The sequence below is a fragment of the Camelus ferus genome, chromosome 4 (genome assembly GCF_009834535.1).
Source record: "Camelus ferus isolate YT-003-E chromosome 4, BCGSAC_Cfer_1.0, whole genome shotgun sequence".
In the NCBI taxonomy this organism is placed as follows: domain Eukaryota; kingdom Metazoa; phylum Chordata; class Mammalia; order Artiodactyla; family Camelidae; genus Camelus; species Camelus ferus.
The window spans coordinates 7,487,961-7,505,542 of record NC_045699.1 but is presented as its reverse complement, the minus strand read 5'-3'; the positions used below and the strand labels follow the sequence as shown (position 1 = coordinate 7,505,542).

Genomic DNA, 17,582 nt, shown 5'->3' with positions numbered 1-17,582 from the left:
CTACCAACCACCGAAACACAGGAAACTACCAGAGTCTAGATTATATGGGCCCTACCTATTCTCTCCAAACGGCTATATACCTAACCTGGAGGAACGCCTAGAGGGGTAGTCACCTGAATCCTCAAAACAGAAGCTACTCCTCATGGACCTAGAAGCTATGACAGTAATAGGAGAGAAGGAAAGTCTCTCCTCCTCCTTCCTGAGCTAAGCTTTGAAAAAGAACAGGTAGAAAAGGGAAGGCCAAGGGGATTTACCAGGCAAGGAAAGCTGCACATGGAAGGAGTAGATGCCTCAAATAGAGTGGCAGGTTCAGGGAGCTCCCATGGAATTGTGCAGGCTACATACAAAGTGGACTCGAGGGAAAGAAATACCGAGTAATAGGAGATGTGGTAAAAACTGGGAAGAGCCCAAAGAGAGAACATATATATCCTTAGAGGCAAAGAAATGCCAATGAACTGATGCAAGTTGGGGGGAATCACTGGTCACATCTATTTAGACAATGCCCCTGGCAATGGACAGACTGGAGGCACCCGGAAGAGAGACAGGGTGACCACTGTAAAAACCGACCTGAGACTGGGCTACCATGGTGGCATGGGAATGCAGAGAGGCAGCAAGAAGCAGATGTCTGAGGGCATCTGTAACTGGTGGGTTGGGGAAGCAGAAATGGGGGTGATAAGGCAGAAGGAGGGCTGTTAACGGCAAGGCCATTTCCTGAGTACCTAGATTCCTTTACAAACATCACCTCCTAAGACATTCACCCTCACCCAACAGATGAGGAAACAGAGACCCTGAGAAATGAACTTGCTCAGGAATACACAGGTGATGAATTGTGGAGCTGGTATTCAAATCTAGGTAAGGCTGACTCTAACCTTCTACTGAACCTACTCCAGGACTGATTAATTATCACCTCATTCATTCTGGTGATTCTACGGATGCTTATGTCAACAACCAAGAATGAGGATTCAGGAGGAAGAGCAGGTAGGGGTGGCTGTAGCAGAAGCGAGGCGGTAAAGAGAAAGGTGAGTTCATTTTGCGACGCTGGGGTTTGAGCTCTTCTGAGAGAGTTAAAGTGGTAATATCTGGAGGGTAGATACCTAGTGGTCTGGAATTTAGGGGAAAAGTACATCAATGAAAGAAATTTCAGCAAAAGTTCTGTGTGGGAGATGGAGGAAGTGTAACTTATACTGATGGGGAGGAGGAGCAAGGAAGCCCATATTTACTGAATAATACCTAGCATTATGTCAGGCCCCGCAGTTTAATGTACTACCTTTCTTAATCTTAAATGCTACTATTGTTGCTCCACTTTACAGATGAGAAACTGAGTGCTTATAATAAGGTTGAGTGACTTTTTGGGACTCACACAGCCAGCAAATGGAGATCAAAGATCTAGAACCAGAGTCTGATTCTAGAAGCCTCACCAATTATTTTGCTTTACTGTCCCTAAAACATATCCTTTCTCTCCATCTCCATCCCATTCTAGAATCTGACACTGCCAACCATTGTGACACTTATATGCCTGTCCTCTAGGACTTCCTCACAGCATATCATCCTGCTTCCTAATTTACCACTCTAATCGTTCCTTTTTAAGTATCCTTCCTTAGTGTCTACACTCAGAAATTGAAGTTTGGCTTTCAACCTCTCTCAAATGATCCCCTGGAATTCTTGGCCTCTGTCTCTCTTTCTTTCTTCAAGACTTTCAATAAAAAACTGTTTTATTTTGTTCTTCAATCCTGACAACTCTGTGTTTCTGCCTCCTAGACTGTTAACTCTTGGAGATTATACCTTCATGGCAAACTATCACCTCCAGTTGGTGCTCTCTGCAAACATTTCCCTTTCTCATGAACCCAGACAGCAGCCTGAACCCTTATTTCTTACTTGCAGGTATCTAGGGAATTTCCCTTTGGAATCTCTCCTATCCTTTTCCTTTTAGGACTACTGGCACCTGGTAAAGGTCTTTCTGCCCTGTCACTTAGATTATACCTTCCCTAAGAGACTGTACCAGATGCTTACAAAGCTTAAGTTTTGCTTTTATTGGGTTTCTCCTCTCCTGAAGAATGTTTGGTGGCTTCCAAATATCAACAGACTTTGCCTTATCTCCTAATAGTTCCCACTTGAAACTCCTCTCTTAATGTACCAATCTTCTCATCGTCCTCCAAAATATATTACAGTGATTCTCACACGCACATCCCTGCATCTCAGGAATGACTTCTCTTCTGATCCCTTTCAAATCATGTTCGTCATCACCTGAGATCAGAACAAGCCCAACTCTTCTGTGAACCTCCCCTACGCATTCACAGAATCTCTCCCTCCTCAGAAGTTATTTAATACTTATTGTAGTGTCTATGATTCACTTTAATAAATACTACGATACATTGTTACATAGCCTGTGAGGTTATCTTACTTTTTTTTAAGATCTGAAAGCTGTCAAAGGAAGGACCTGTCTAGACTTATTTTTCTACCATCTCTAAGTGCCCAACACCAATGCCGAGCACATAGCAGACACCCAATAAAATACATGGGAAGGTGCTTTCTTAATCACAGCCCTCTAGCTATTATTAAATTTTTGTTCCATGCACTCTGCATCACTTACATGTTATAATCTGTATGTGTAAGTCATTTCTAGTCCAAAAATGATCTGTTTTTAGTAAGGTTCATTCTTAGGAAATACCCACTGAGGTATTTAGGGGAAAGGGATGTGATGTTTGCAACTTAATCTCAATGGTACAGAAAAAATTGTGAGTAAGCAAGAGATAGAATGATAAATCAAATGTAGTAGTAAAATGTTAACAATTGATGGATCTGAATGAGGGATAGCAGAGTTCTTTATACAATTTTGCTGCTTTCCTTTAAGTCTGAAATGATTTCAAAATCAAAAGTCAGTATCAGGGGGGTGGGAGTAGCTCAGTGGCAGAGCGCATGCTTAGCACGCACGAGGTCCTGGGTTCAATCTCTAGTACCTCCATTAAAAGAACAAATCTAAAACAAAAGAAAAGTCAAAATCTAGCTAAGTACTAAATAATAGGTCACAAAAATTTAGCCAACTTAGTTTCTTTGCATGATCTTCAAAAATAAAAAAAAGCATACGATCTTTAGAGGTGAAATTCCTAAAACGTTTATTTCAATGACCAAAAAATTATATTGATGCACATTAAGAAAAAAATACTGATGAACTGGGTTGATTTTCAGTGGGAATAAACAAACTTAAGACTTTTATTCCCCAATGTTTAAAAAACATGGTATCCTTTTTAAACTCCTAGAAATAAAAAGTTCAAAGAAAAGGGGCACTCAAGGTGTATACTTATGTGGTATATGTGTGCATGCCCATGCTGTGAATTTAAGTCTACTCTTTACTGAGATATAAGAAAGCTTTTTATGGATGGTCCATGGATTTTAAGTTTCATAAAGGCAAGGACCATATCATGTTCACTTTGATTCTCAACTCTTAGCACAGAAGTTTGTTGAACCACATTTTAAAAGAAGATTCTCACTGTTTATAGCATCCATAGCTGCCTATGACAGAGAGAGGCAGAAGGATATGTTAATGGCACTTCAGCTCTGTGCTTGATTTACAGAATCTACACATTTTACAGCTTGTAAGTTACTTGTTCAGGTCACATACAGCTTGTTGAACAGCTGCAAGTACAACCTATCACTACACTTCCACTATATTTCACATCACTGCTAACAAACCCCTACACTTTGATTTATACAATGTTGATAAGTCAAAATGATTCCCAAAATTTCTTGCGAGTATGGTATATGCTTTGTCTTGAAATAAAATTGACTGAGGCAACAGCATGCACACAAATTATAAGCAATTCTTCAGTTTTTCATACATAATCACACAAGATTTTTTGAAGCTACCAATACCATAAATATGCTGTATGAGCCACTACACGGTTTCGCTGGCATCAGTAAATTCTAAGCATGCAAAACAGTAACAAAAAGACAAAAATAGTTTTCAGAAAAAGTTTATAGAGGTACCTGAATGTTTTTTGAGGACTCTTGCCAATTCTTCAATAGTTCTTACGCAGTCCAACCCCTGCAACAAAAATGATACAAACTACTGAATCAAAAATGGAAGACAGGTTCCTAAAACGGTTATAGTTTCCATTTCCTCCAGAAATAATGAAATTAACTTGAACTTGTTCTGTATTCATTTTTTCCTAAGAATAATATCCTAAGAATATGGAAACCCCATACACCCTACTTACTAATTGCTCCGGGAGGCACAAGAAAGGCTGAAATCAGGGTCCCCAGAAAAATCTTTGAACCAACGAGGACCTCCATTTGTTCCCTCTATGTAACTATGTCACTCAGAAGTACTCTATGTGACAGACAGAATCAGTAAGAGGGAGCTTTTGTGGCCTGTCTGATTCATTCTGGGTAGGCCTTCATTATAGTTTAATTAAAAGCTGATGAACTGCTGTGGAGAGTGATTAAGCTCAGATTATTTCTCCATAGGACTAGTCAAAAATACAATTTCCCAAAAGAAAGTCATATGACAAATAAGAATAATATTTCAAATATTTAAAAACATTTCTGCTGATCTTCTTCAACATTAAGCCCTTTGGATGGTTACACACATCCCAGAATATATTTGGATTTTATTTTAGAGATGCTCTCAAAACTAGTTTATTACTCACGTAAAAATTCAACCTAGCTGATACACAATCAGGTCATTCCACATATTGGACCCAATCTTGCTTATCCACCTTATTCACCAAAGTCATGCTAGATAACTTCTGGCTGTTTTCCCAAATCAGATATATCCTCAAGGGACAAAGACTTAACTCAGAAAAGGCATAAAAAGATCCTGAGCAGCAGCAGCATTGCTCATTTGGATATACACCATTTCGATTGTTACTATAAATGAAAAAAAGGGGGACTGGACTCAGTACTTCTCAGACTTTATACCTTTTCACAGTAGTTTATATTTAATAAATGCCTTCATATCCATCAGGGCCAGCAAACCTTTTCTGCTCTGCGGGCCACATGGCCTGTTGCAAGGACTCGACCCTGAAGTCACAGAGTGAAAGCAGATGCAGACAATACGTAAGTGAAGGGGTATGGCTATGTCCCAATAAGACTGATATGCACAAGACAGGCAGTGGGCCACAGTTCCATGAATCCTGACATACGTGATCCAGACTTAGGTGCACAGCAATCTCCTGAGGCAAGAGGATCTCATCTCCGTATTAGAGATTATCAACCAAAGACCACACGTTTAGGGACTGATGAAACCCAAAGTCAGTCTTGAACCCAGGTCTCTGGACTCTTAGGTTTAGCACTCTTATCACTGAACCACATTGCCTGCCTGTTAAAAACTCTTTTTAGAAAACCCTATGTGGGTGTGTTCGTGCACCCGAGTCAGCCTGGTGGCCATGTCAGTGGGACACTGGAGAGGCTGCTTTGGCTTCCTACGCTCCTGGATGTCGCCTTCAGATCCACTGTGTACTCAGGTTGCAAGCACAAGCCTTTCTACTCCTCACACTCCCCTCTAGACTTCTAATGTATCTGGCCAGACAGACTGTGCCAAATGGCACACTCACATGCTATGCCCTGATAAATTTGGAATATACCACGCTGTACTGTCAGTCAAGATTGCCAAATCACACTGCCACAGCAAATGTAAGTTTCACGTGGTCACTGTACCTCAGCAGTTTCAAGTCCATTAATTGTCATACAGACGTCAAGGTCACTCTGTTTGAACCCAAATCCATTTTTGGAGGAGCCAAACAAGCTCAATTTAGTTCCTGTTAGGGATATATGAAAAGTAATAACTAATTACCTGAGTATATTTCATTTTCTGATCAAAACGACCCTCTCATGAATCAAAACTACCCAGTTATTGGGGGCTGGGGGTATAGCTCAGCGACAGAGCATGTGCTTGGCGTGCACGGGGTCCTGGGTTCAATACCCAGTGCCTCCGTTGAGAGGGAAAAAAAAAACAAAAACAAAACACCTCAGTTGTTAACTGTCCTATAATAATCTCATTATGATTATGTTCTCTTAGTAACCATTTATTATAAATTATTTCCTTCCAAAATTTACTTTAAATAAGTACAAGCTGCAGGAGACATGAAGAATTATTAAGTGCCGCTTTATTCTAAAACTCAAGGACGTTTTGAGGAAAATGTGGATCGCCTCACCAAATTTAATCATGTGAGCTTGCTACTTTCTAAATAAATTCACTTTTTAGAGGCGTGAACTTTGACTTGAAACATTACACTAAATGAAGTTCACAGTGTGACATCTGCTAAGAGAAATACTACAATGCAACACCATCTTTGTTGGCAAACTAGGACTGGGCCGACAAAAGACCACCCTAGGAATATTACAAAATAACTGAAGCCCTGTCCCCACCATCACTGCCAGGCTGCTTGCTTAGCCTTAAAATCAATGTGCCCATAACACATGTACTCATTCTGAAGGAAAGTCACACTACCTTTTCTTTTTTTTTTAAGATTAAAAAAATTATTTACCTGGAAACTCTTGCCTTATGAAACTTTCTAGGTTTTGCCGAATATGTTCACGAGACTGATCTTCTAAAATTGTTGGAGAAAAATCCTCTGTTTAAAATAAACAGAAACATTCAGAAACAAAGATTGTTCACGTTCTCTGAAAAAGTAAAATTTTTAATAAAATAAAACCTAACACAGTAAAAAACAAACAAACAAAAAAAACCCAAAACAAACCCTAAATTTTGTGTGTCTTCTCAGTAGACTGGCATTAAGCGATGTAAAATAAAGATGCCTTTTTGAAAGAGTTTATCAGCAAGAACTGCTCCTGAGATGGAAACTAGTCTGAGAAAGGACTCTGCTCCTCAGTTTCAGACCCAGGGCCCTATGAAGGCAGCCTTCAGGGGTCTGCCCCAGAAGATGGACACAACGGTTAATAAGCCTGTGCATATATGTTTTCTTTCAAGGGAGGACCAATAGTTTCCTTTCATAGCTCATAATCTTCAAAGAGGTTTAAAAAAGAAGTCCCTGACTAAGGACGAGTGTCCTCCGGCACAGACAGACATGTCAAGATGAAGCAATGTGATGCAACACGTCCTCATCTCTAAGCAGCTGCATGCCTCTCCATCAAATGCTGTTCCCTGCAGAACTTTAAACCTCTGTGCATCAACGCTTCCCAAAACTGGTGTTCCTTACAGGGCTGTTCTGAAGGTTATTGACTAGCATTAATTAAAGAGTATTCTATGCTCAAATTTTGAAAAAGTTAAAGAGTAAATAAGCTCTTTACTGTAACATTTCTCAGAGCCTTTATTATGCTAATGGCCCCTGTGAATCTCTAAGGGAGGGGGCAGGAAGTAGAGCTATTCCCCACTTGACCTGTGGAATACTTCTTGTTGAGAAATACTATTAATGGAACCTAAAAATACATTTCAAGGAAAACCAGTTGGGAAGTGACAGTACTCCAGTCTTAAGACTTAAAGGATTCTCCCTCTCCCTGTCTTTAACAATTATTTATTGCACATCCCAAATAGAACAGGAAACATTGGCACTGTGGATACAACGGAGAATGGAACAGACTTCGCCCCTACAACGAAGCTAACCGGTTAGTCATTCAGATGACTCTTAAGAAAATGTCAATGTTATATTTTGACAAATCAAAAAAAATGTTAATAACTTACTAAAACACTGAATGCAAACTTGATCTAAGATATTTGAAAATTTGGGTGTTAACGGTGGCAGAGGTTCCAGCTGGATTCTTTTGAAGTCTTCGGGACAGTCCTTCTTTAGATGACCCTCTCGTTTGCATAAACTGCATACTACTGTAGGAGACTGCAGAAAGACGGCAAAGCAGAACAAGACTTAAGGTAAAACTTTCATTCGCCAAATGAAGGGGTCTTGAATCTTTTTTCAAAAGTACACATTCTACTCATCACATTCCAAAGGCATGAAAAAAAAAATGTGTGGCTACTCCAAACTTTCAGATAAGGATACCCTTTTGACCCTTTTGGTGTACTTCAGAGAAAAGGCTGTTACTATTACTACCAACAGCATTCCTTTTCTCCTATGCAGATTCCTAAGAGGCTAAGAAGAGGAGCGGACCTAGCAGCTGAACTGGAGTGAATGACCAACTTGTTCACCACTACCAAACCAGGAGAGCCCTGCTTCAGTACGCCAAAATCAAAATGACATGCATTAAAACCGCTTCAAGTCTCCTAGCACCACGTCTAGGAGCAGCGTGATTACCTTGCCTTTGGTGAAGGTGAGTTTACTAAATTCATAGAAGAAATCAGGCAGATCCACAGCTGAATTTTCCTCACATACATTTCCTTCTTTAAGACTGACTTTATTAAGTTCCGTGAGTAGAGCTTCATCCGCATGTTTTCCACATTCTTTCAAGTCTTCAGACTTAGCAGACCCACCTAATTCCTCATCCTCTCCCGACAGGGCATCCTCATCCCCTGATCCGGGGTAGGTGTTGTCCAATTCACCTTCATTAGCAATGCCATCCTCTTCTTCCCTTTGGGAGATGCAGAGCCCGGGTTCCTCATCCTCCTCCTCTTCTTCTTCCTCTTCTTCATCAGAGTGAATGATTCCTGACATCCGGCCCTGTCTCGAAGGGGTAAAGTGGCTTAGAGTGTCTCCAAGTTCATCAGTAGCTTCCATGCTTTCTTCGGCACCAGCCTCAGTCATTGCACTCTTTGGCTGTAGGATTTCTGAAGCCTTCCAAACCCAAAGTGCTGCCTGTCTCATTAGTTCGTCTGCTGCCACAGGTGGCAAGCTCCCCACATTTGCTACTACTTACAGCTTGATCATCAGCTGTCAAAGGATGCATGCCCTCCCTCCCACTTTTTTTGTCCTCATTTTTACTTCCTGTTTCTTGATGTTGCACTTTAACGTCCTCAGAGTCATCACAACTGACCTCGGCCTTCATACCGTCTGAGTCTTCCAGGTGGGCACGGATGAGTGTGTTTCCCATTTCCTCTCTTGATGGGCTTGCAAAGCATTCAGCTGTCTCTTTAAGAGTAAGTGGCCGTGCCTTGCAGGTATTTGCAGTTGAACTGGCAGCACCAAGACCTTGAGCCAAAACTGAGTTTTTGAGTTTATCACCTTTCACTTGTACACCTGGATCATGTTTTGCTACTTGTTTAGAATGTTCGGAAGTACAGGTAACAGCACTCAGAGGCTTTGGAAGGCTAGACTTTGTAACTTTGTGTGGAAGAGCAAAATATTTATACGTTGTCCTTAAACAATGAAGTATATATTCAAATACAGGTTGATTATTTAGGGTTCTTGCCACATTCCTCTTAACAGAGTAGGGATCTGTAATTAAAAAAAAAAAAGATCCACCATTTCATACACTTCTATTTCATGGTTTAAAAATCAGCCTGCTACAGACAAAGACAACAAATAAGCAACAGTAAAACTTAATTTACCATGTATCTTATATGCTTTTTTAAAAACTGGGGATGGGGAGTAAGAAGATAGTTTAAAAACAAAAAGAAATGTTTTCTTAACCATCTGCTCTACAGAAAGAACCCATTCTGTTCAGAACCAGTACCCCTTCCCTATTCTGTTTTGTGACTGTGGAGGTAAAAAAAAAAGATGTCATCAGTGTGGCTGTCATGCCCTCGGGAAGTGAGATCTTCCCGCCAGGCTCTGCTGAGTGCTCGGCCTCCCCACTCAGCCAGGCCCTGTGGTTTGTAGAGCTTACCTCCACTCTTCTGCCCTGGAAAGCCCCATCACTGAACTGGCTGGACTGAATTCAGGGGCGAGAGGGAGGCACCAGGAGGAGACACCACTTCTCTCAATCTTTTCTCCTCCCCTAGAACTCCAGCAGGTTAGGCAATTGGCCAGAAGAGCTGAGCCAGAGAAACTGCAGGGGAGGGTTTAAAAATGTGAGATCCCCATGACTGCACACAGAATTTATGCAAAATGCAAAAATCTCTCTTATGCAATATAAAGCTTGAAAAAAAAATCAAGCAAATATAAGAGAATTCCATTTAGGAGGTTCTTTAAATTATTTGAAGGAGGAGAACTAAGATTTCTAGAGGGGTTTCCACCTCCTGATTTTGTAAAGCTGAGAAGAACTAGTCCATTTAATGACGTCTACAGGGCACATCAGTATGTCTTTTATACAATGGTTTCAGATAAATGAGACTTAACTCATTGAACACTAAGTGTTTTCTTTTTTTTTTAAAGAAAAGGTGTTTTTATGAACAAGTTCTAAAGGTTACTACAGATATCCCAAAAATAACTATCCTTCTGCTCTATGGAGAAGAATCCAACGAAGAATACTATTTTTCATGAGAAAAAGTATTTTCCTCAACCTTTGTAAAACTAAACATCAACACCAATCCATGAAAGGACTGAATCAAAAATCCAGATATGAGAACAGTAAAGAGGAAAGGCATATTTACACATCACTTGGAAAAAACTTTTCAAGCATTCAAGTTGTTAAGCAATTTACAAAGAAAATAAGGACTCAGCCAGCCACTATTTTAGTTGCTTGAGTAATTAAGATGTCTTACTGCAGCACTTAAAAAACCCAGGATGATCATTTTGATCCCCTGGAATGACCCACTGTTAACACATGCAAGATTCTAGCTATTTATTTCACTTTTAAGGTCCGGCCTACCTTACGTGTAGGAGCTGAAAAAAGATCGAAATATAAAGCATGCTGTTAGACTGATACCTTAAAAAAACAAAACAAAACAAAAAAAGGAATTAAACATTCTGAGATACCTTCAATGGCAATGCGCTTTTTGGGCCAATCCTTTGATTCACGAGACACTGCTTCTTTGACACGGATACTTATCACTAAATCAGCCAAATTGAACTCTAAAGCGTAGAATCGAAGCAGTTCCACCCAGAGCTGCCCAACGGGTACTGAAGGCCGGTTTTTGAAATCAAATATTAGAGATACCTATGAACAGCAAAGAAAAAACATACAGGTTATTTCAGATGTCAGCACAGTCTGAAAAATCAGAGATTATTCAAGCATCAAATTAAAAAAATCTGAAAAACTTTAGCAAAGATGCGAATTTGACAATCCATCTAGATAAATCACATTCTAGGTTCTATTTTGCTTGCGGGAAAATAGAATTCTTTCACTGAATTTGATGGGTTAGAGTAAGTTAAAATCTACTCATTATCAGAGGAAGAGACAGGCAGATTTATGAAACCAGGCAGCACCGCTAATCACGAAGTCTTAATGGCAGGTGGAGGGAACCACGCCCTGAATGCTGCTACTCTCAGCACTGAGCTCTCTCCTGCTCCTGCAGCTGGAGGACTTCACACAGTCAGGCACACAGAAGAGGGTGGCAGCTAGAGGTGTACAGCCAAAGGAACACCACTCCTCTTACTTGCTCTGAGAAGCTACAGAAGCTCATTGAGTCTGCCAGTGGCAACGGACTTCAAAATCAAATCAATAAATATCAGAAATCAATACAAGTTTTACATTCACAGACTCCTGACAAGTTGGGACATACTGTGACGTAACACAGTGGAAAGTACATAGAACTAAAAAAGGAAAAAAAATTGGTCCAAATATTGATTCTGCCACTTTGCAGATCTTAACTGCTCTGTGACTTAGCTTCTTCATTCTCAGATTGGCAGTACAGCACAGTGGCTAAGAGAACCGACTCTGGAGTGGGACATGCTTAGCTCTGAAATCCACCTCTGCCACGTACTAGCTGTTTCTGATCCTGTCTGAGCCTCTGTTTCCTCATCTGAACAACGGGGATCACAGTACCCACCTCATAGGGTTGTTGGGAGGACTGAGTGAGATAGTGTCTGTAAAGAGCTTAGCACAGTGCCTGGCACACATGTTCAAAAAATGGTCGCTACCATTATCTGCAGAGTAGGGATGATACCACCTATAACACAGGATAGTTATGAGGATTAAATCAGAAACAAGGGAAAGCATCTGGCAGACTCGGTTGCTCTCTGCATTTTTTCATTTAGGTATATAGTTTTTTTAAATACAAGAAATCCATATATCATCGAAACAATGTCACAACTGTAAGATGCTCATAAGACGTAATCTAGCTCAACTCCCATGTGCTACAAGAGAAGGAACTGAAGCCCACAGAGTCTGTGACTTGGCAAAGGTCCCACTGCTTGTTAGTGGCGGAAGAGAGCAATGTCTCCTGACGCCAGTGCAGTGCTCTTTCACCACCACGTGCATTTTGACACCGTCGAGACCTCAGTTTCAGAAGGGGCAGCATGATTAATCTCTCCAGTTAGCATTAAGTGTAAATAGAAAGAATTTAATTGGACTCTCAGGAATAGTTTTTCCTTCTAATATATACAATTTGTTTTCAATCACTCTTTACTATATCAAGCTGCAGAACAAGTGGTATGGCATTTTATTAATACCATAGATTTATTCACTAAACCTCTGTAAAATAAGAGATTTTCTTAAGGTTCTGTAAAATAAGATAAAGTCATCAGGTTGGTTTACATAGCGAAACTGATTAAAAATGGAAGTTGTCTAGGTCCCAAACACTACAGTTGAGGACACAAAGAAAACCTCAGAAATGGAAAGCTTCATTAAACTTTACCTCATTATCCATAATCCTTATTCAGCATTACTAAGGATTTTAAGCATCTCACTGAAGTGACTTCATAATATCATAACATGGAACTTAAGAGACCTTTGAAATATCTAGACTAGTGATACTTAAACTGCTTTTTTTGTTACTGTTTTTATTTTTTTTAATGTAGAGAACACTTTCTTTTTCAAATAAAATAAGAACAGCAGCTAGCATTTACTGAGTGCTTATCACATGCTCGGCACTGAGTTAAGCATTCTATAAACCAATGATCCTATGAGAGGATACCATTATCACCCCCATTTGTAGGTGAGGAAACTGGGGCACAGAAAGATTAAGTTACTTGCCCAAAGACACACAGCTAGGAAGTGGAAGAGCTGGGATACATATTTCAATGTTCCAGCTCCACGGCCTGTGCTCTTAGCCACGACTGGACCCCCAACCAGAAAACGGATAAAAGCGGTGTGTTCTGGTGGCAGCCGGGGTAGGGCACCACTGCCACCCTTTCCCCCTCAACTCTCAAGGATTCTAGAAAACACAACTGGAGAATATGTGATTCACCACTATCGCATTTTAGGCATGAATAACCACTGGGCTAGAGGAGTGACGGACTTGTCTGTGAAGAGCTGGGACTAGAATCCCGGTCTCAGAGCTACTTTGTGGATATGACTGTCATTTCACCCCAAAGGGGAAGGTCATGGAGCCAAGCACTGTTTACCCATCTAGGGCAGAATCCTACTCTTATTACTAGCATAATTATATTGCTCAGATTTTTGCTTGTAATCCTAATGGCAATTCTCTCCTTGCGCATAAATTCTCCTGCCCACCCCTAATAGTAGGAATGAGGACAAGTACACTAGACCAAAGACTTATTCATAGTTTAGTAATTTGAGGTTAGTTAACTTTTCAAATATTTAAGCCTCATAATACCATTTCAGACCCAAGTTCTTTGAGGACAGATAGGGGTTTATCTTTGAAATCTCATTTTTCACAGCACCTTGCACACAGAAGACACCATGTAAGTAACTGGATTCAATGATTTGAATTTGACCTTTTCTTATTACTTGTCTGTTCAAAGGACTGAACAGTCTAGAACATGAAACCACCATGAAACAGTTAAAATAGTTGAGGAAAGAAGAAAAGAAGACCGAGTAACTCATAAACTCCATAATTAACAACTGAACTAAAAATAGATGGTAAAACTAGAAACGGGAGAGAACAGACCTGTCCCCTTTTAACGGGCATTTCTTTGGGTGCCTCTTCTTTTGCTGTGTCTGTGTCCCCTGTGGCATCATCAGTGTATTCCCAGACCACAGAGTCTTTCTGAATTTCTTTAAGGTTGAAGTTCCCTAGTTTGTTTAATGAGAATCCTTCAATCTAGGAAAAATGAGATACTTTATTAGAAGGCAGAAATGATTTCATATCAGGGCATATTAATCCTGGAAGAAATGAAAAGAGAACATACTTATAGTTCACTGGGTATCTTTTATAAAAGGAGTATCTTTGAGACATCTGTAAATTTAAAGTAAAAAACAAGGTTTTGATTTGAAAAAGAAATGTTGATTTCTGGAAACAATTCCTTAATAAACAGTCTAGGAGAAGGGGCTATGGCGTAGGCCTAAGGTCATGGTTCTGAAGTAAAACTGACCGGGCCCAAACCTCAACTCCCTCATGTACTGTGAGACTTCAGTAAGGGCCTCATTTTGTTTAGGCCTCAGTTTCCTATAAAAAGACCTAACACTACTCTCCTTCATGGGATAGTTATGACATGAAAAGATGGATATAAAGCATTCAGATACAGGGCATGGCATGTAGTAGGTGCTCAATAAAAGTAAGAAAGTGTTTCTTTTGATACTGTTAAGATGCAAATTGCTAAAAATATAGTCTGGGCTCAAAAGGTCTAAGAAATGTAGAACAGATGTGAGCAGATTTCTTTGTGACAGGTACACTAGGGTCTATCACACCCTTATAAAAAGGTTAATGTACATAATGAATTGTGGGGTGGGGTAGGGATATGGCATCCTGGGTCCTGAATTTCATTATCAAACAGACAGACTGCTTCTTTGGTGTGGCAGACAGAGTAACCCTAAAATATAAGACATCACGTGGCTCCCCTGCTCATAACAGCTTCCTTCTTCCTCAGGGTGAATTTCAGTCTATTTCAGGGCCTGGGTTATCTGGCTCTGCGCTACTTCTCTGTGGCTTGGGGCTGACCCCTGCTGGTCCCTCTCTGCTTGGATGCCTCTTCCCCTTCTCAACAAGGTAACCCATGCAGTAAGGAGGGCATTCAGGCTCTGCTCAAATGTCTTTGACTCTAAACAGCTCCTCCTCTTTCACTCTCGGTCCTTCTTACCCCGGTTTACTTTTCCTCAGAATTAGTGCCACTTGACATGCACTTACTTATCTTCCTCACCTTATAGAAGGTGCTTCTCTGGCTGCTTCTGAGTTTTGCTCTTTATTTTTGGTTTTCAGCAGTTTGTGGTGGGCTAGGCATGCTTCTCTTTGAATTTATTTTATTTGAGGTTTGTTTAGCTTATTGAGACTGTAAATTTATGTCGTTTTATCAAATTTATGAAATTTTATATATTTTTTTCCTACCCCATTCTCTTGTTCCTCTCCTTCTGGGGCTCAAACTACCCACAGGTTAGATTTTTCTGAAATTATTCTACAAGTCCCCAAGGCTCAGAGTTGGTTTTTTTTTTGGGGGGGGGTGTAATTAGGTTTACATTTATTTATTTTTTAGCAGAGGTACTGGGGATTGAACCCAGGACCTCATGCATGCTAAGCATGCGCTCTGCTCCTGAGCTATACCTTCCCCCTAGTTTTTTTTTTTAATTTTAAACTTTTTCTTTCTCTTCTTCAGATTAGCTTGTTTATCTATTTCCATATTTACTCTTTCCTGTGTCATCTCCATTCTGATATGAGGCCCATGCAGATTTTTAAATTTAAAATAATATATTTTTCACTTCTAGAGATTCCACTTGGTTCTCTGTACATTTCCTCATTCTCTGGCTGATAGCCTCTATCACCTCGCTTATGCAAGTGTACCTCCCATGTCTCATGGAGCACAGCTGTAAGAAGGGCTTTTAAAGTCTCTGATAGTTCCCACATCTGGCTTATCTTGGGCTTGGCATCTGTTGATTTCTGTTCCCTTGACAGTGTGTCCCATTTTCTTGACTCTTTGTGCTTTGAGTAACTTTGGATTGTATTCTGGACATTGTGATATAATAATGTACTGTGAAAATTCTGGATTCTTTATGTTATCCCAAAACGTGTTGTGACTTTTGTTTTACAGGTAATTAACTTGGTTGGACAAATTGTAGACTGTTGTATCTCTGGTGGACAGCAGCTCTGATCTCAGTTCAGTTTTCTAAGCCTTGGCTCTTAACTGTTTTTAGTCTGCTTCACATGTGTGGTTCAGAAGTGTGTCATTCTGGAAAATCCTCAGTCATTATTGCTTCAACTATTCCTTCCGTTTCTTCCTCTTTCTTCTCTTGATATTCCCAGTATACGTATATTACAACCCTTAGTAATTGTCCTGCAGTTCTTACAGATTCTGTTCCATTTCTTTCTCATTCTTTCTTTCCTCTTTGCCTTTAAGTTTGAGAAGTTTCTATTGAATAAAGCTCACTGATTTTTTCCCCAGCTGTGTCCAGCTGCCTGATGAATCCATCAAAGGCATTCTTCATTTTTGTTAGTTTTGATTTTTAGTGTCTCCTTTTGATTACTTAGCTTCCATCTCTCAGCTTATATTACCTATGTGTTCTTGCAAGTTGCCAATTTCTTTTCTTTGGAGCCCTTAGCATATTAAGCCATGTTTTGTAAATTCCTAGTCTGATAATTCCAATGTTTGCTCTGTTTCTTCAAACTATGCTTTTTGCCTTTTAGTATGCCTTATAGTTTTGTTGTTGTTGTTGAAAGCTGGGTAAAAGGAACTGAGGTAGATAGGTCTTTGGTGTGAGGTTTGCTTTCATCTGGCCAGGAGTTAGGCTCTGTTCTGTTTGCTGCAGCTGTAGATGCCAAAGGGCTGTAGCTTCCTCTGGTATCCTTGTTTTTGCCTCCTCTATTGTTTTGGGGTTTCCCAAGAGATTTCTTTTTAAATGAAGTCTTTCTGTTCCGTTATCTCATTATTACACAGGTGGCCTAATGATGCTGTAGTCATGTGTGTGTTGGGGCGAAGCATTCTACAGCTCTGTGATCAGGTCTCAAAGTCTTCTAGTGAGCCTAAGGTCCTAGGCTGGGACCTTCACAAAGAGCTTCTCACTCTTGCCCGTCTGAGGTAAGACCATAAACTACAGAGGGTTGGAGTTGGATATTTTTCCTTTCCCCAGGTTGGTTAGGTCCTGATAAAACCCAAGGTGGTCAGGCTCCGGTAAAACAGTTTCCCTTGAGGGCAGGCTTTTGTTCAGGTCAACAGAATGCTCTGGACAGTTTCAAAATGCATGAGGGGATTGTTTTTGTGTCTTCACTCAGAGAACCTGGTAGGCATTCCTGGAGATAAAACTCACGAAACCAGCCCCCTGAGACTGGGTCCCTCTGTTGTTTTCCACCTTCAAACTTGTCCAAACTGAGCCTCCAGAACCACAGTCTAAGTTTCCCTACCCTGGTAGTGGCCGCAGTGGCAGGATTCTGTTCCTGGGCTTCTGCTCTGACAAGTTATAATTCGCTGTATTTGCCTGTCTCTCCAATTTTAAGGGCAGTGGTGTTCGCCATGACCTCAATTCTCTGATGGATCTAAGAAGAGTCATTGATTTTCAGTGTGTTCAGCTCTTTTCTTTCTGTAAGGATGGAGTGACTGCTTCCAAGCCCCTTATATGATGCACTGGACTGATTCAGGAGTCAGTCAGAGGTGTTCTGGGCTCCACTTCTCTGTATCTTTCCTGTCTAGGTTTTTCCCCCCTTATTACCTGGTGGCCCTAATTCCTCTGGCCAGAAAGTTTTTCTACCAGAGTTGCCTTTAGGGATAAAGCCACCGAAAAGTAGAAATGCACTCTGTGGTCACTTGCTCCAAGTTCTGGCTTCTCTCCGAAGTCTGTTTGCATCTGTTTGGTCTCCAGAGCCTTCACGT

At 40.5% G+C, this 17,582-nt stretch overlaps 1 protein-coding gene across 1 annotated transcript in view; it reads right to left on the bottom strand.

The window, feature by feature from the left end:
* Positions 1-17,582, bottom strand: part of TUT7 (terminal uridylyl transferase 7) — a 57,502-nt gene that overhangs the window by 23,090 nt on the left and 16,830 nt on the right. The window contains 8 exon segments of the mRNA XM_006187311.3: positions 3,985-4,042; positions 5,656-5,756; positions 6,486-6,572; positions 7,640-7,790; positions 8,205-8,649; positions 8,651-9,281; positions 10,704-10,884; positions 13,739-13,891. Of these exon segments, the coding sequence (XP_006187373.2) occupies positions 3,985-4,042; positions 5,656-5,756; positions 6,486-6,572; positions 7,640-7,790; positions 8,205-8,649; positions 8,651-9,281; positions 10,704-10,884; positions 13,739-13,891 (1,807 nt within the window).